General features: G+C 53.5%; 1 protein-coding gene and 1 pseudogene across 3 annotated transcripts in view; one reads left to right on the forward strand and one right to left on the reverse strand.

Annotated features, from left to right (window-relative positions):
* The first annotated feature begins 3,529 nt into the window (after nucleotides 1-3,529).
* The window catches only part of SLC25A48 (solute carrier family 25 member 48), a 41,389-nt gene continuing 25,935 nt past the window's right edge, over nucleotides 3,530-18,983 (forward strand). For both annotated transcript variants that reach the window (XM_079772576.1, XM_079772577.1), the window contains exons 1-4: nucleotides 3,530-3,709; nucleotides 8,483-8,526; nucleotides 12,504-12,575; nucleotides 14,558-14,816. In XM_079772576.1, the coding sequence (XP_079628702.1) occupies nucleotides 3,664-3,709; nucleotides 8,483-8,526; nucleotides 12,504-12,575; nucleotides 14,558-14,816 (421 nt within the window). In that variant the 5' untranslated portion in view covers nucleotides 3,530-3,663. The remainder of the gene's footprint in view (nucleotides 3,710-8,482; nucleotides 8,527-12,503; nucleotides 12,576-14,557; nucleotides 14,817-18,983) is intronic.
* On the reverse strand, nucleotides 9,091-10,133 carry LOC307100205 (small ribosomal subunit protein eS12-like; annotated as a pseudogene). The gene has a single exon. The product of its transcript is annotated as a small ribosomal subunit protein eS12-like (transcript).

Here is an 18,983-nt window from a genome sequence, read left to right on the forward strand (position 1 = left end):
CAGTGCCCTGACTGGGAATCAAGCCATGACCTCCTAGTTCATAGGTTGATGCTCAACCACTGAGCAGCACTGGCCGGGCTCTGTTTGTTTCTTAACTTGGAGTGTCAAATTGAATGGATGCTGGGCCAAATACAATCTGAATATGCTCCAAATAGGCTTTCTCAAAGAATTGTCAATAAAGGAAGGCATACAGCCCCAAATGAGAAGCTCAAATAGCACCTTGAAAATCACCATATACTTTCCTTCCCAAGGGACTCAGGAAAGGGACCTCAGAGCCCCCATTGTCCGAGGTCAGTGCAGGGGCAACGAGGTCTTGGCCTTGGCTGACAGGTCTGGAGAGGCCTCTTTGCAAGGCCTGAAGGAGGTAGAAGGTGGCCCTGAGAAAGGCAAGAGGAGGGACCCGCAGCCTCCCTCGGGTGATGTGCCTCTCGGGCAGCTTCAGGGCGCACATTAGGAATGGAGCGCAGTGGTTCACTCTGGAAAGGAGCCATCCTCCTCTCAGCTCCAGCTCATTAGCAGGACAAGCAGCAGCTTTCTGGGCTCAGGATTCCATCCCGGGGTTGCCAGGCCACTGACTGACAGCCCAGGACCTTCCCAGTTGGTCCCATGCTGACACAGGACTCAGGGAATGACAATCTGTCTGGCACCCATCGGGGGGCCCACCAAAAGAGGAGAACTTGGAGAACTGGCGGACTTCCCACCTACGGACTCCTTCCGACTGTCAATGACAAAAGGGCCACTCTTTGGAGACCCTTCATTGCTTATAACTGTCTCAGCACATACTCCAGCATGGCAGGGCAGAGCCTGGGCGTCGGTGATGAGCCCCCTGCCCCATCACCTCCCCAGCAGGCCTCTGCCCCATCACCTCCCCAGCAGGCCTCTCAGCCCTTTTAGGAGCATCCTCCGTGGTCGCATTTTGTCTTCCTTTGGATGGAGGGGGCCTGGCTGGCTGCTGCCACGTGACAGCCTGGAAGATGTGTCATGGATGTGCCAGTGGGGAAAGAGCAGGCCCAGCACACTCCCCTTCCTCCAGACCATACCCCTCACCATTCTCTAAAACTCTGGGTGCCAAGGCGGGTCCCCACTGGAGACTAGCAGGACAGTGGAGGACATCAAGTCATGCTCCTCAGAGGGAGTGCAGGGAGCTCCCATTGGGCCAAAGCACCTCCCTCTGGCTAGGCCACCAGGCTATGTACCCCCAGCGAGCAGGGACCTCCAGCCAGAGCCTAGCTGGGAGCAGCCCCTGTCTACAGAGAGAGTTTGAGGGGGAGAGGACCACACCTCTTCCAGGGTGGCCCAGCGTGGACGGTGTAGGCTGAGCCTGGGCCTGGAGGGAGCTGGGCCCCTGGAGAACTTACCTGAAAGTTAGGCATGACCCTGGACCTCCCGGTAGTTCCATGCTCTTAAATTTCCACCTGGCCAGCGAGCTGTCAGCAGGGGGCTGTGCCCCTTCTGCAGGGAACAAGAGCAATAAGCATCACTGCCCAAAGTTGGGATGGGGAAGAGAGCACACAGCTGACTGGGATCAGCACCATCAGCACAGGCCTGGGGGAATGTGAGCGCCATTTCAGGAGGGGGAGCTGGATGGGAAAGTGGGGGGAGGATGAGAGGTGTGTGGGGGGAGGTCAAAGGGAACAAAAGCCAGCTCTATGTTGTCCCTAGAATTGCCCGTCTCACAGCTGTGGGACTGATAGTCCTGACTGATAGGGTCTCACAACCTCACTGAGCCTTGGGTCTCCTCCTCTCTGTTTCACAAGCGAACACAGGCAGGGTTCCACCAGAGAAGCAGGACCGTAGGAGACACAAGCATATCTCATTTTACTGCACTTCAAGGTGTTGTGCTTTTTACACACTGAAGGCAACCCCTTCCACCAGCAAAAAGGTTGACTCACTTTATTGCTGTGGCTTAGAACCGGACCTGCAGTATCTCGAGGGTGTGTGTGTAGATATGTATTGTGGGGACTGGCTGGGCAAGTCACTACATTCCGAAGGGCGAGTGTCTTCTTCCTCAGGGAAATCTCTTTTGCTGTTGAGGCCTTTTGACTGATTAGATGAAGCCCAAGATAATCAAGGGTAAGCTCCTTCCTTAAAGTCAACTGGTTGTAGATTAAACCACATCTACAAAATACCTTCCCAGCAACACCTATGTTAGTGTTTGTTTGAATCACCGGGACTGTCACCCAGCCAAGTTGACACCCAAAACTGACCATCGGTGGGGTGATCCTGGTGCTTGCTCACAGCTGCTGTGAGGAGGGAGTGGGGCCGTGCGTAAAGCCCGCAGCACAGACCTCGGTTTGAGGACGTCCTTGGCAAGGCAGCTCCATTGCTTGTCTGGAGCAGGCAGGTAGAGAGGCAGGGGTGCGCGTGTGTGTTGGGAGGTGGTGGGGGGTAGGAAGTGTTTCAGACAAGGTGGCAGAATGGTTTGGGGCCTGCTTGTCTGTACCAGGTAGGGGTTGGCCCAGAGAGGTGGAGGGTGGGCGGGCCCTGTGGATTCTGGGACCTGCAAGGCACAGTGTGCTATCTGTCCACCCAAACCCACAGCCAGGCAGCTGTCAAAGGAAATTTCCAGCCTAGCCTCACCCCTCCTTAGGCCTGGCCAGGGATGGGCTGAGAGTTTTCAGGGTTCTGGAAACTCCCACCTGGCCAGCGTGCTCTCAGCAGGGGCTGTGCGCCTCCTGCAGGGCCTTCAGTCCGGGTGTGGGACAGCCAGGTCTTTGGGAAGAAGCTCAGCTGTTCTTACACAGCTAAGCCTACAACACAAGTGTGACAACTTTCATCTAATTTGGGCCAGTTTTCTGAAAGATTCAAATCTATATATCACACACATTATGCACAGTAAACACACAGGCATTTTCCTACCTCGGAATGGGGATCAGGATAGCACCACCTCACAGGGTCGCTGTGAGGAGCCGGCCAGCCAGTGAGTGGGCATGGTCTAAGTGCGCAGGAACTGTTGGCCATTAATCACATTATTTACTTAGAGCTGACTTGGAGCCTACCCCGGACTGGGCGCTTTCCACGCATTATTTCAGTTTTTCATGAATAGATAAGGTTCTGAAACCTGGAGGCTATGGGAAGATGTGGTGAGCAGCCTGGGGTAGAGTCCCTAACCTCTAAAATGGCATGGAAAATTGCGTGTCCTGTGTTTTTTATAGCGAAACTGCCCCTGGCTTTCAACCAACTCAAGAAGTCCGGTTTAGTTGGACATTTAGAATTATTTCAGTGCTGTTTTAGCTTAAAAGAGGATGAGTCTTCCCCACCTTGAATAAAGCATCCTTCCCTCCCTCTTGTAATGAACTTTGCAAAAATGTCCCTGAATTCCTTCCAGTGCCCCACGCGATGTGAACAATTACAGGCGCCGGCAGACACCGTTGCCTCAAGGCGCCAAGGTTCTGCAGTTGGCAAGGGAGAAGGTGGGACTCAGGGAATCTCCGGGGCCTTGGCATCTCCCCTGGGGTGCGCGGTGCCCGCCTGCCTGCTGCGCCTTTAAGGTCCGCTGGGGGCGTGCTGTGGGCGCCGGGGACTGGAGGCTGGGCTGGGCGTCGCCGGCCGCGCAGGGAGCTCTGCTGTCCTCCTCCGAGCGCCCCTCCCGCGGGCCACGCCCCTCACACATTGAATGGGCACCGGCCCGGCCCGGGCGGGCGCATTGCCGCGGCCCCGGCCATGGGCAGCTTCCAGCTGGAAGACTTTGCGGCGGGCTGGATCGGAGGTGAGCCCACCATGGATGGGAGGGACCCCCAAGAGGTGTGTGTGCTTTCGGGAGACCCCCGGGTCCGAGAGACAGAAAGAGGCGAGCCGGGCGCCGCGCGGGTCGAGTTTACACCCTGGACCGCACCAGGGTACTCTTGTGCCCGCGGGTCCCGCCCGCGCCGCGCGCGCCACCTGCTGCGGGGAGAGCCAGCTGCCCGCACTCGGGATCTTGAGTTCCCCACGGGCTGCCCGCCTGAACTCCGCGAGCCTCACAGAGGTTCACCTGCGCTCCCGAGTTGCCTCCAAGTTAGGATCCGCGGAGCTTGGTCCGGTAATGATTAAGCCGACAGCCAATGGAGCGTCTCGGCGCGTACACACCCTTTGGTGGCCCGGTGCGCACCTGAATTTGGGGACGTGGCTCGCAGGAACTTGTGGGTGAGGGTGGCGCTTGGCCTCTGGCCCTACGCAGAATGGGAAGCCCCACTGCGTGATCAGGCTGGTCCCAGGGGTGCCCCGGCTGGGGGAGCAGATAGTAGGAACCCTTCCCCTCTTCCGCCAGCCGCTGTCAACTGTCAGAGCCCCCCTCCTGGCACTGTGGTCCCTTGTACCGCTGCAGGGGCCGCTCTCTGCTGGGCCTGGGATGGGTTTGCTTGCTCAGGAGGTTCATCCATTTCCTTCTCCATTCCTCTCTTCCCAATAGGTCTATCCCTCCATTTCTCAGATATAAATGGGAATAGCGGGGGAGGTTTGAGGGACTTACTGTAAAATATCTTCCTTGTGGTCCCATCTAAGAGGACCATCGGCAAAGGGATGTTGGCAAATGCAGCCCCTCCCCAAAGACAAAATAAAATATTGAGGTGCTGAGGCAGAGGCTATGGTGTGTGTGTGGGGCCACCAAGCATTCTAGGTATGGAGGAGACTAGGAGATTTGTAGGAAACAGAGAACCGGGGGCGGGGGGGGGGGGGGGGGGGCGGGGGGAGAGCACGCAACAGGCCAGGTAGCATCCCAGGTCCTTGCCCTTCTGCCACCCCCTCCCACCTAGCAGACATCTACTCTGCCCCCCACAGACGGCTGCAGGGCACCGGCTTCTCACCCTCCTGAGCAGAGGTGGCTCCTTTCATGGTGGGCATTCTAAGCTGACACCGGCTCTCTCTGGTTGGCTGAGACCTGCCCCTCCTAATTTCCCACTCGGGGCTGCACCCGGAGGCCCTCTTTGGCCAACCCTCAGCCATCCCAAGGGAAAGCTTTCCCTCCGCTTCCTTCGTAGCCAGACAACGTCAGCAGGGCCGCCAGTGGCTGGGCGCAGAAACCCCCGGAGGCTAAAGCTGTCAGAGGAGCTCGAAGTCTCTGATGACCCGAGACCCTCCCCAGGGCACACAGCAAGTAGTGGAGTGCCCTTTATTCTGTAAATGTCCGTATTTTGTTGATGTTAACTTCTTTTTTTTTTGCTTCCGTGAAATGGTGAGTGTAGTAACAGTGAATACTTAGTAGGTACCAGATGCTCAGTGCTCTGTGTATATTTTTAAAATAACTTTAAGGTTATTTTACATATTATAAAGTTCACCCATTGCAAGTGTACAATTCAGTGATTTTTAATAACTTCACCAAGTTGTGAACCCATTACCATAAATTAGTTTGGGAACATTTTCATCCCACGTGAGATCCTTATGCCCATTTACAGTTAAACCCCATCCCCTCCTTTACCCTCTGGGCAACCACAAATCTACTTTCTGGCTCTATAAATTAGTCTTTTCTGGACACTTTATATTAATGGAACCAAAAATATGTGGTCTCTTGTGTCTGTTTATGTATATTTCTTTTTAATTCCAATTCCAACTAGAGGCCTGATGCACAAAAATTCGTGCAAGAGTAGGCCTTCCTTCCCCTGGCTGCCGGCACCGGCTTCCCTCTGGCACCCGGGACCCGAGCTTCCCTCCTCTGGCACCCAGGACCCGGGCTGGCTTCCCTCCGGCCCCAGCTTCATCAGGAAGGATATCTGGAATGACGTCAGAAGATGTCTGGTCTAATTAGCATATTACCCTTTTATTATTATAGATGAGGTAGCTACGGTTATTACATCCCCATTTTACAGATGAGGACACGCAGAGAAATTCAGTGGCTTGTCCAAGGTCGACCTGTGGTGTGAGTGCTGGAATAACCCAGGCAGTCTGGCACCAGGGCCATTTTAACCCCTGTGCTTTAGTGTTGTTTTCTTTCTTAATGACCTCGCATGATAACATTTCACCATTACATCCTTCACATTTTGTTTGAAATTTTACTGGTCTGTGAAGTCCCAAGGCCTGATAGTCTGACTTCTTACATTGCATCCTTGCTTTCAGATGGGCAGGCTAAATGAACAGGGAGATGCTGGCCCAAGGCTGGATCTGGGGTGTGGTCCTGAGCGATGCCTATTGTGAAGGATGCACTCACTGGGATAGGGAGCAGCTGGAGCCTGAGGACCAGACTCGGTCCTTCCCTGCTGGGAAGGGTTCATGTGGAGTGAATATTCCAGCTCCCAGCTGCCCATCATTTTTCTGCTTCTGCCCAGTTCTGTGGGAAGCAGAGGCTGAGAGGGGTCAGGAGGTTCTAGACCAAGAGCTGGTTTCTTTCCCTGTAAATATCTCATATTTCAATACCCCTTTACCTACCTTACCTGGTGAGCAGAGACACTTGCTAGCAGAAACACTTTCTTCCTCATCACTGTGATGGAGAATTTGTCTTAGAAAAATGGCTCCTGTTTCAATCGCATCATCACTGACTTCTCCAATAAGGGCTTCTTGATGTACATGAGCTCAGGGTAACCTTCCCACAAAAATGGTTCCAGACTTGTGAATGTGTGTGGTTAGGCATTTTCCTGTGAAAAGACCCAGAGTATCCATCACCTTTTCAAAGAGGCCTTCTCTAAAAATAAAAAAAATAAAATCAAGAGCAGCAGCACCTCTTTTTGAATGTCCTGGAAGTGCTGGGCTCTCTGCTGGTACTTACATTCATAACCTCATTTTGCTCTTACAGTGGGACTGTGAAGTAGGTGCTGATATTATTCCCACCTACACAGCTTAAGTTAAGTAACCTGCCGGTAACTGAAAAGTCTCTGGGTTTTCTCTTTACATCCTCCCCCTTTTTTGAGATGAATTTACGTAACATAAAATTAGCCATTTTAGAGTGTGTGATTCAGCGGCAACTAGTACATCCACAGTGCCATGTAACCATCCCCTCTGTCTAGTTCCAGAGCGTTTTCCTCATGCCCAGAGAAGTCCCTGGACCCATGCTCTCACTCCCAGTTCCCCTCCCCCAAACCCTGGCAATTGCCAATCTACTTTCTGTCTCTATGGACTTACCTATTCTGGATAATTCATATAAATGGAATCAGTCTGGCCTTTTTCATTTTCATAATGTTTTCAACATTCATCCACACTGTGACCTGTATCGGCTCTTCATTCCTAGTTATATCTAACAACATTCCATTGTAGGGATAGACCACATTTTGTTTATCCGTTCATCCAGTGATAGGCAGTTGGGCTGTTTCCACCTGCTGGCCATTGTGGATAGTGCGGCTATGAGCATGTGTGCACACGTACTTGTTTGAGTGCCTGTTTTCATTTCTTCTGGATATTTACCTAGGATGGAATTGCTGGGTCATCTGGTAATTCAATACTTAACTTTTTGAGGAACTGCCAAACTGTTTCCCACAGTGGCTGCACCATTTTATATTTCTTTTTTATTTTTACTTAAGCTTTATTTTTTTAAAATATATTTTTATTGATTTCAGAGAGGAAGGGAGAGGGAGAGAGAGATAGATACATTAATAATGAGAGAGAATCACCTATTGATCAGCTGCCTCCTGCATGTCCCCACTGAGGACCGAGCCCGTGACCTCCTAGTTTATAGGTCAACGCTCAACCACTGAGCCACGCAGGCCAGGCATGACCCATTTTATATTTCCACCAGCAATGTATGAGGGTCTTAATGTCTTCATATATTCAATGACACTTATTTTCCTCTTCTTCGGTTTAAATGGTAACTATCCTAGTGGGTGTGGAGGGGGATCTCGCTGTGGTTCTGATTTGCATTTCCCTAATGACTAATGATGTGGAGCATCTTTTCTTGTACTTGTTGGCCATTTGCATCTCTTCTTTGGAGAAATGTTTCTTCAAGTCCTTTGCCCACTTAAGGTGTAAGAGTTCTTTATATATTCTGGATACTAGGTTCTTATGAAACATATGATTTGTAAATATTTCCCCGCATTCTGTAGGTTGACGTCATTTTCTTAATAGTATCCTTTGATGCACAAAAGTTTAAAGTTTTTATGATGTTCAGTTTATTGTTTTCATTTGTTACTTGTACCTTTGGTGTCATATCTAAGAATCTACTGTAAATCTAAGGTCATGAAGATTTTTCCCTGTGTTTTAGTATGTGGCTTTTATAGTTTCAAGGTTTCCATTTAGGTCTTTGTTTTATTTTGAGTTAATTTTTTATACGGATAGTGTTATAGTGTGTCTAGCTTCATTCTTTTGCATGTAAATACCCAGTTATCCCAGCACCTTCACCGCCCTTTGTGGGGGGGGAGGGGGGAGAGTGCTCTTGTTTCTTAGGGCAGAACCGGGTTTTACTCCACTTTTTCTCTGCCTTCCTCCATGCCTTGGCCAGTGCCTAGCACATTGCGAGGCCTCTCTGGTGAGTGGGCATTGATAGAATAAGTGAATGTAAGTACCTGAGCCCTCTGTCCTATCCCAAGAGCCAGCGAGTACAAGTGCAGCGCTGAGTGACCAGGTATTCTTCTTCAATCCACAGGTGCAGCCAGTGTCATAGTCGGCTACCCTCTGGACACGGTCAAGGTACGATGGCCCTGTTCATCATTACCTCTTGGAAAGGGCCTGGAGTGAGTCTGCCTGCCGTGTCTGATCCCGTCTCCAGCCCACGGCAGGTTCTCTGTGCCAGTTCATGGGGGTGTGGTGCCAGGAGGCCTGGTTTGGAATGGCTCTACCCTCAGTGCTTGGCAGTGATTTTGTTTTGATGAATGTCTCGTTTCTGCCTTTTGGTTCTCATGAACTGTGGGGTGGGGGAGGGCACTGCAAGTGTCCTATAAGCCCCTGGGAACCAAGGAACCGGGAAAGACTTTAAGTGTGACTTAGCCTCTGAGCCCCAAATGTAAGGCTGGGTTCTAGGTGATTAGAAATGGCACTGAGCTGGGGACACTTCGTGGGGCGTACCTGGGAAAGCCCGGCATGGCCAGTTGGCTGACACACCAGGTTTCTGACAGCAGCTGCGGGTCTGAAGCCAGGACAGGGAGGTCGGCCCTCAGCCCTCGGAGGCCTTGGGTGTCAGGGTAGGACTCTGGACCCGGGCTGGGAAGGGGAAGCCATCATAAGCTGAGGGAGCTCACGTGGTGTGAGGACTCTGGAGCCAGCAGGGCCATCTGGCATGGGGTCACTCAGCCCCTAGGTCCACAGATGTAGAAGCTGGCTCAGAAAGGGAAGGGCTGGCCTCAGGTCACACAGCAAGGAGTGAGATACTACAAAGAAGCACTTGTTAAAAAAATATTTTTTTATTTATTTCAGAGAGGGAGAGGAAGAGAGAGATAGAAACATCAATGATGAGAGAGAATCATTGATTAGCTGCCTCCTGCAAGCTGCACACTAGGGATAGAGCCTGCAACCCAGACATGTGCCCTGACCGGGACTCGAACCATGACCTCCTGGTTCATAGGTTGATGCTCAACCACTGGTAATGCCGGCCGGGCAGGAGCATTTTTTTTTTTTTTATAAACAAAAGCCAAGTTTATTTGTTCATTTCTTGCATTTGAAGTACTCCTCGATGACATCCTTTGCCTGAGACTCTTTGCCATAGTCCTTAACCACCACGCAACTGCAGCCAACCACTTTACGGGGTTTCCCTCTCTGTCGACTTTACAGAGACCACCATGCCCCTAGTTTCTTGTCGTCAACCTTAATGAGGGTGATTTGGTGTTCAGCACAAAGAGCCTCCCCCAACTTGACGTAACAGGCTCATCACAGCTGGATGCAAGTACACAGAGGTGGGCTGGGCGCTTGTCTAAGGCTTTGGCAGCTTCGTGAATTCTGCGCGAGGCCGTCGTGGATGAGGGCGGTCTTCAGCACCTCTTGCAGAGCAGCATTGACGTCCATGACCCCTCCAGCAGCCATGCCTGCCTCGGCCATGCCGGTGGGTTAAGGGTAGAGCCGAATCTTGAACGCACCCAAGCCTCCGCCTCTGTGCACTCCGCGGCGGCAGGGAAAGAGGAGGAGCACTTTTTGACTCCACTCCCACCCCTACCACCTGTCCCCAGTGGTGAGCAGACCCAGAGCCATGCTCTGGGAGCGTGGCCACTCACAGTGACATCCAGGTCCAAATGCAAAGCTCTGCTCGGGTCACACACACAGAGGGGCCTCGCAGGCCCTTCTCACAGGGCAGCTGCCCCCTGTGTTCCCCCCTCCCCTCCCCGTGTGACAGTGGCCCCCTCCTAGGTCAGAGCCTGGGCCTGCTCCCCTTTTGATGGGAGGTTAGTTTACTTATCTTTTTTAAAAATATATATTTTATTGATTTTTTACAGAGAGGAAAGGAGAGGGATAGAGAGTTAGAAACATCGATGAGAGAGAAACATCGATCAGCTGCCTGCTGCACACTCCCTACTGGGGATGTGACCGCAACCAAGGTACATGCCCTTGACCGGAATCGAACCTGGGACCCTTGAGTCTGCAGACAGACGCTCTATCCACTGAGCCAAACCTGTCAGGGCAGTTTACTTATCTTAAATCGTGGAAGATATTTCGTGGCTCCTGTTCTTCATACAGGCTCTGCCTTTTGCTCACACATCAACCACTTTGTGTGGGCACTGTGGGGATGGCGAGGCATTGGTGTTGGACCAAGCTAGTGCAGGTCCTGCCCTGTGGGCCTTCCAGCCGCACTCCTAATGCAGGTGCGCTCTGCGTCTCCTGGGAGAGTGTCCTTCCCTCGCCCAGGGCTGGCCCGGGGCGGGTGGGCCTTGTTGGAGCCTCCATCCCCCCTTGCATAGGCATGTCCGGCCACATGCCACCTGAAAAGGCTGGAGTTCTCTTCTCTTCACTCTGTGCCCTGAGCATCTGGAGGGGACCCTTTCTGATTCGTAAAAGCCAGTCTGCTCAGCCTGAGAACCTCCCTGCTGGGTGCCGCCTGGTGATGCCAGCTTACTGGCCAGCCTCGGGGTCCAGCCCAGGGGGGTGTCCCAGGGCCATTTCACCCCAGAACCTCCTCCTCCTCCTTTCCTCTGGCTGACATTTTCTCTAGATCCCCTTCCACTGACAAAGGTCTGGGCAGAGCTTCAGAGTCAGAATAGCCCGAGTCCAGTCCAGCCTCCCCACCTACTCTCCTGGGACCAGGGCACAGCACGTAACCTCCCTGAGCCTTGGTGTCCTCGTCTGTGAAATGGGCAGAAAGCACTGAGGGTAGAGCAATGAGGGGGCCATACGCTGGGATGTGTCTCAAGCCCCAGGCTGGCCCAGGGGAAAGCCAAGCTAGGAGACCTACCTGGGTGCCGAGTTGGTCAAAGTTTCCTTGCCCCGCCTGCAGCTTCCTTGTCACTGCTGTTTGATGACAGTGGGGCTGAGGTCAGGCTTCTCACCTGGCTCCTGGCACAGCGGATACATTTACGGTTTATGCTGATGCAGTGTGTACCAGGGCAAGGGAACCTGCAACCGAGGTACATGCCCTTGACCAGGAATTGAACCCGAGACCCTTCGGTCTGAGGGCTGATGTTCTAACTACTGAGCAAAACCGGCCAGGGCAGGAAGTATTGTAATGGGGAATTATAGGCCACACCTCTTAAAACAAGTAGAACCCTCTGAGACTAGGATAGAGGGCTCCCTGGGCACTTTCATGGGCACCTCCCTGGGCACTTTCATCGGACCCTCTGTGCCCTCATGAAGCCCCTGGTCACCACGGCCAGCCCCCACTACAGGACACCACGCCTTCCACATCAGACAGTGCAGAGGGGCCAGGAGCGAGGGCCCACTTGGCTCCAGGACAAGAGGGCAGTAGGAGGTGGCCCTGCCCCAGAGGGGCGTGCAAACAAACCCTAAGTGAACAGGCAAACAGATGACACCATGGCAACATTGAAGCTCAGACCAAAAAGATGAGCCGGTGCTGGAGGAAGAGCCTTTCAGGGGAAGAACAGAGGTGGAAAGTTCTGGAGGCGGAAAGAACCGATGCTCCAGGGAATGTGCTGTGCACGGGTGGGGCGGAGGCAGGGGATGGAGGAAATGGCAGGGTGGGGTGCCAGGCAGGTTTGGGTGCTCACCCAGGCTTCCTGGGTGCTGGCTAAACACATAGAATCTACTCTAAGTTGATAGGAGACCCCTGGAGAGCCATAAGCAGCAGTGACACAATTTATCAGACCGTCAGAGGTCAGTCTGACTGTGTCAGGAGTGGGGGGAGCAGGGGCCATGGCGGGACCAGGCATCACCCCAATGAGAGATGAAGGGCTCTGGAGGTGAGAAGAGCTGGTCACTTCCCGGGTATGTTGGGAGGGCAGAGTGACAGACAGAGCCACACACCAGTTAGCTTTTTGTACCCGAGTCAGGGGTCAGATGTCCCCCAACAAGCATCGTGTTTGCTCAACAAACTGACCTTTGTTCTTCTCCTGGACCAGGAGAAGGTCTGCATGGGACACCCAGAGGAGGACAGGGCAGCCTGTCCAGGCCCGAGCCCAGACCTCCCTCCTGCCGGGGCACGGTGGGCAGGGCCTTCCTTCCTGCTGGGGGCCTCAGTGCTGGACGCTCAGCATCTCTCCCCGGCCTCACCCCCTTGCCTCTCTCTGCAGACTCGCCTGCAGGCCGGCGTGGGCTATGGGAACACCTTCAGCTGCATCCGCACGGTGTACAAGAAGGAGAGTGTAAGTGCCCCCTGGGCAGGCGGGTGCTGGAGCCACACACACCAGGGCCTCCCACAGAATGGGGTGAAGCCCACCCAGGCCTGACACCCCCCCTGTCAACAACTTCACAGCCCTGCCTCCAGCACGTTGGGTGGAGGAGGCCAGTCTGTTCCCGCTCATCACATTTAGCTCAGTTTTCCCTGATCAGCTCACACCACCTAACCCTGCCACCTAGTGTGAGGCTATGGGAGACAAAACCTGGTTTTGTGTGACCGCTTTGGAGAAATTCACCACAGTGTGGAAAATTCCTGCAAGAAGCAGGGTGACCTGTCAGGTTTTCAAAACCTAGTGAGTGGCTGGTACCATGTGCTCACAGGCTTCCTTTCATCCGGCCGGAGCCAGGCGCTCCGCCATCACACGCCCACCGCTGGCTTGAACCACAGCTCGAGGGACTCAAGGTCTTTCTTTGCAAAGGGGAAAGCCTGAATAATGTTTTATAGAAGGTGCGTCAGGTGCCCTTCTTGAGAATTATCGGATGCTTTAGGGAGGCTATCTAAGTCAGCTTTTGGGGAATTTAAAATAAACTTTAAAATTTAGGATGACATGACCTGTTGATTAAAGCAACGGCCAGGTGTTAGCCCCATGGCAGTCCCAGGCTTGTCTTTGAGTCACCGGAAACGTGGCCCCATTGTTGACCACTGTCCACGTGGGACGTGCCCTGGAGCTGGGGGGCCTCCGCCCGCCCCTGCAGCTTCTCCTCAGACCAAGTGTGTCCTGTGTCAGGGTGTTGTTCTATCTCTCTGATCGGCTGCTTTAAAACTGGATGAGTCCTACCAACCTGGTACTGGCTGTTACAGGGTAATGCGCAATCCCGGGACGTGGTTATTGATTCTCCCTGTTGGCACACGTCCCCCACGTGTCTGCCAGCCAGTGTCAGCTCCAGGGTTTCTGTGGGGACCATGGATGTTCCTCTGAGACACAGCAGCTCAGGGCTCAGCAATGCCCCAGGTGACCTGAGGAAGAGGGGAAGCAGGGTGTGTGTGTGTGTGTGTGTGTGTGTGTGTGTGTGTGTGCTGCACGTGTGGGCAAACGTGCATGTGTGAGGTGTCCTATCTCTGGCACGTAAGGTGCAGGCACGCGTTTGGGATTAGCAGGTCTGCATGTGGCCTGGGTTTGTGCAGCGGCTTCCAGGGTTTTCACCGTGGGCGTGGGGTGGGGCTCGGATGCGGCCTGACTCCCAGGCCGTAGGATTTCCGGTGTCCACGGAGCAGCTGTGCTGTCCACCGAGCTTACAGTCTGAAGGACCTCTCCGCAGCCTCCAGGCTCCTGCCTACGCACAGAAGCCCTTCCGTGCTGTTTTTCCTGGGGCTCTCTCCTCGAGCTGTTCTTCTGAGACACCCTGCTCAGGGGCACCCCAATGCAGGCTGGCCCAGGTGTCCCTGGGGGCTGTGGGACCTCTTCTTAGCCCCTCCCCACAGCTTCGCACATTATAGTTTAATTTGTCCTTCCAGATTCACCCCTCCCCACGCCGCCCCCAGACCCTGAACTTGGTGAAGCTTTCCTTCCTATTGTTGGCCCCTGGGCCTGGCACGTGTGTGGCAAGTGCCCGGAGAATGCTTTTGTGGGAGTGGCAAGTGAGGAGGGTGTGTGTGATGCTTGGCAAGCCCACTTACCCACTAGGGCTCCACAGAGCCCCTCGGACACAGCCCAAGACGACTGCCACTCCCTTCCTGTCACCTCAGCATCCAGGGGCAAATACTGGGTACAGGCCCAGGACACACCCTCTGTCAACAAGACTTCACGCAGAAGCCGGTTTCTCCTCAGGGCAGGAATGTCCTCACCGCCCATCTCCTCTCACATCAGCATCCGCCTGTGTCCTCTTCACTGGCACCTGGCTTTCTGTCTCCCCCCAGCCTGCAGGCTGCAGGAGGGCAGGTCTGTGCCCAGGACAGTGTGGGGAGCTTGGCACCCGGCTGCAGTTCTCACGCTTCCTCTCCCCACAGGTGTTCGGCTTCTTCAAGGGCATGTCCTTCCCCCTGGCCAGCATCGCCGTGTACAACTCGGTGGTGTTTGGGGTCTTCAGTAACACGCAGAGGTTCCTCAGCCAGCACCACAGCAGGGAGCCTGAGGCCGGCCCGCCCCACACCCTGTCAGACCTGCTCCTGGCCAGCATGGTGGCCGGCGTGGTGTCCGTCGGACTGGGCACGCCCGTGGACCTCATCAAGATCCGCCTGCAGATGCAAACACAGCCATTTCGGGAAAGTAAGAGGCCTGGGAGGGGCCTGGTGTCTGGGCACCTGTGACCCCGTCCTCATTTGCCTGATTTGGGGTGCGGGGATAACATCCTTTCTATTGAGCAGGGCATCTACGTGGTCACGTAATCGTCTGTAATTATTGTTCCTTTACCTAGAGTAGAAACTCCCGTGGTTACGTATTCACCACATGCTGGGCACTGCTGAGAGCTCTGCGTGTGTTCTCTTAATTCGTCTCTATGACCATTCCGCGAGGCCGATGCTATTACCCTCCCCATTTACAGAGGAGAAAACCAAGGCTCCCAGAGGTCAAGGCGCTAATTCAGGGACACGCCTAATCTCTGTGAGTGAGGCCCAGCTACGCAATTTGCAGCGCCCAGTGAAAAAGGGAAAGGTGGGATCCTTGCTCAAAATCATTACGAATTGAAAAAGGGTAACAGCAGAGCAGTAAGCCAGGCATGGGGCATCGGTCTCCAAGCCACACCTGCCCACGTACCTGGGAGCGCGGCCGGGGGCCTCGCACCTGGACAGGCCGCAGGGGCGTGAAGGGGGCGCTCCTCTCCTCGCCCTTGACACTCCAGTTAAAGCTTCGTTTCTTGGTGTGCCCTGTGGCCACTCCTGCACCTGTCACCTCCTCCTGCTCAGAGGCTCCCGCATCTTCTCCTGGCAGTGGTTCTGACCGAGGAGGAGGGAAGGTGCCAGAGGCACTTCCTGTGCTGAGTACAAGGTGCTGGCTCTAGAAGGATGAGCTGGGGGTCTTAGGAGACACATTTCAACACCTTGGAGTTTGGCTCTTGGCTCTGATTTCACTCTGTCTCCTCGGGGGAGATACTGCCCCTTCCTAGGCCTCAGCCTCCTGCTCTGTATAATGGGAGGGCTGGATTCGTGGCCCTTCCTGTCACCTCAGGCATCCAACGGGGCTCACTGCCCCGTGGAGAAGACCCCTCTCCCCGGCAGCCTGCTGCGTGTGACCCTGTGGACCCCGCGTGCCCACAGACTGAGCTCCCTGAGCTGGCGCAGGAGCATTCCAAGGCAGCCCAGGCGCCTTGATTCAGTCTGCCCTCCCTGCCCCGCCGTGAGGGTGTCCGAGCCTGGCCTTGCACTGTTCCTCAGGAACCCTTGAGGCCAGAGGTAGAAAACTCAGACTCATTGGGACCAGGGAGGTAACAGAAGTGAGCAGAGAATGAACCCTCTTCCACTTGTTGCTACCCACAGCCCTCCTAGCCTATGTTTCATTTTTCCTCTTTCCGTTTAACACGGACACAGACGTCCTGCCCTCTCCACACCACTCTGCTGTCAGAGAGGCAGCAGCTGAAGCACGTGCATCAGCTTGCGCACCTGGAGGCAGTAGGGAGCGGTGGGCCCACTTCCTGTCCGAGGGGGTGGCTAGATCCTGCTCCTGCGGACCGTTGCCACGGGGCCTGGATCTTTCGATTTTTAAGAGAAAGCAGAAAGCTAGATTTATCTGTGGGGTCTTTCAACCGAAAGTTATTAGATAATTCAATTAAAAACAAAGCCAAACACAACATGACACTGCACAGCCCAAAGCGCAGTGCAGGCGGGGGCTGGCTACAGGTTGTGGTCGCTGCTCTGGGTCAGGCCCAGTGCGTGGTGACTGGGCTGAGATGGACGTTTCCAGCAGCCTTGAACAGGGCTGTGGGATTGCTCATGGCTTGTGGCATTACCCCTGAATTGCCTGTGCACTTCCTGGGTGGTGACACTGAGCCATGGGAGACTACGCCCATGTGCCAAAGCCAAGTGCCAGAAGCCTCCGGCTTCTCTGCAGCTCAGGTCATCTGCTTGGCGGATTTGCAAATATAAAGCCAATGGTTCAACTGAAGCCTGATTGCCCATTGGTGGTGACCCGAGGCTGAAAATGCAGAGCATGGACTATAGAGGGAGAAGATGGCCATCCTCCCAAATGCAATCCCTGGATTACTTTTCTAAATTATATGTTAATTGATTTCAGAGAGGAAGGGAGAGGGAGAGAGAGAGAGAGAGAGAAATCATTGATTGGCTGCCTCCTGCATACCCCCTCCTGGGGATAGAGCCTGCAACCCAGGCATGTGCCCTGACCGGGAATTGAACCGTGACCTCCGGGTTCATAGGCTGATGCTCAACCACTGAGCCATACCAGCTGGGTTACAATTACTGTTAACACACATTTCCTTTTCCTTTTCTATACACATAGATTAAATATTTTAGGAGATTATACTCATATTATCTAGACAGTTCACATTCTGTTTTTAGCTCAACATTATAACAAATACTTTTGTTATTAAAATAGCATATAAATTATTTTAAAATAGAGGAATAATATTTTTAAAGGATGTGCAATATTCCATTAAATAGACATGCACATGCAAACAAAGACACACACACACTGATAAGAATGATGTCGTGTGGTCATAATTTAGTTTCTGGAGATAGACTGCCTGCTTCTAATCCTCTACCATGTCAAGAAACTTTGGACGCCTCACCTAACATGGCCAAGCCTCAGGTTACTCATTTGCAAAGCAGGCATAATAGCAGCTATTTTGCATCTGGGATGGAATGGGATAATGTTATACACAAAGATCCTAACACACTGAAAAATCAAAACCAGTGCATGATTTAGTAAACTTATTGTTTAACAGTCATTCTAGTGACGAACATTTAGGTTGTTTACAGTTTTTCCTCTTCTAACAATAGTAATGTCATCAGCAAACTTTTCCATAAAGAATTGCCTTTATTTAGGATTACTTCCCTAAATGTGTGGGCTCTTTGATTCCTGAGAGGGTCAAAGGCTATGATCCTTTTTAAGTTTCGTGGTCCATGTGAAACTGGTACACAGGAGGGCTTTGCCAGCTTGCATTAGAGTCGATGGAGGTCAGAGAAAGTTTCCATTGGCGCTGCCTGCCATTGCGTCCAGAACAGCAGTACCCTCCTAAACTCTTCCTCCTGGGCCTCTGCCACTTGGCAAACAAGGAAGAGCTGGCCTGAGTTCAGTCGGACGGACGTGGCCTTGACAGCAGGCACCTGTAAAGGGACCCTCCCTTTTAGAGTCATCATTACCCTTTGCACAGGCATGAGCCCCTGCTGGCCAAGTCCCAGCCTGGAGGCCGTGGCCAACAGCACTCACTCCTCCCCAATCTGGTCTGTGTTTTCAGTAAGAGCCTAATCAATATGCAGATCAGAAAGCCCTCAATATCACCAGAGGGCAGAGTTTGGGGGGTTAGAGGAGGCCTGGGCATTGACTCTGTGCTGACCATCCTGGTGACTTCCCCAGGCCCCGCAGGAGGCACGGGGCTGACTGCCACGCCTGTTTGAGTTCACTCTGACTCCTCATTCACAAGCATTTCCAGATCCCTGCTCTGAGCCAAACACAGCAGGTACATCAGAGGCCTCAGGCCACAGCCCCTGCCTTCAGCGAGGGCACAGTCTGGTGGGAAGTCAGATGTATAGAGTGAGCAGGGCCCGTCAAGGGCTTCAGAACCTTGGAGCCTGGCGCTGTAGATCAGGAGGCTCCTGAGAGGAAGTGGCTGTTGACCGGGCCTTTGAATACTGGCTGGGATTTAGAGATGGGGTGTGGACAAGGAGAGGTGTTTCAGCCTGAGGCACAGCGTAGGGAAAGAGTCGGTGGCAGGAAAGGCAGGCACGTGGCGGGTCATGGTGGCCTTGGTTAGTGCGGACGTGCAGTGCAGGGAGGGGAAGATGCGGGTGAGTTGTGGACGGGTGTGGCTTTCTTAGCTGAGGATGGGCTCAGGTGCGGGGCAGCAGGCATCGATAATGTAGAACCAACAGGCCACGCAGGAGAGAAGAAATTGTCAAAAATGGACCAGATTTCAAAGTTGGGTGACTGTTGAGTGGAACCTCCCGCATTGGGAATTAAATGGCAAATGACGTGTGTGAGACAGGGCTTGGCGTAGAGGAGGTGATCAATACGTGCTTATCGCCGCTGCTTGGGAACTGGCTGGCAGGCAGGATTGAGAGAGGGCGTGATAGGTTTGGCTTGGCTCACGTGTGAGGTGCCTGTGGGACTGCAGCTGGAATGTCAGACATAGAAGTGACAGGCGCAGTCATGACATCAGGTACCAATGTCAAGGCGAGCTGCAAAAAAGCAGAAGGTGGACATCCTTGAGAAAACAGTAAAAAAAAAAAAATTGGGAAGGAGCAGAGAGCTATAAGGACACTAACA

Source organism: Cnephaeus nilssonii (genome assembly GCF_951640355.1).
Source record: "Cnephaeus nilssonii genome assembly, chromosome: 5".
NCBI classification, from domain to species: Eukaryota; Metazoa; Chordata; class Mammalia; order Chiroptera; family Vespertilionidae; genus Cnephaeus; species Cnephaeus nilssonii.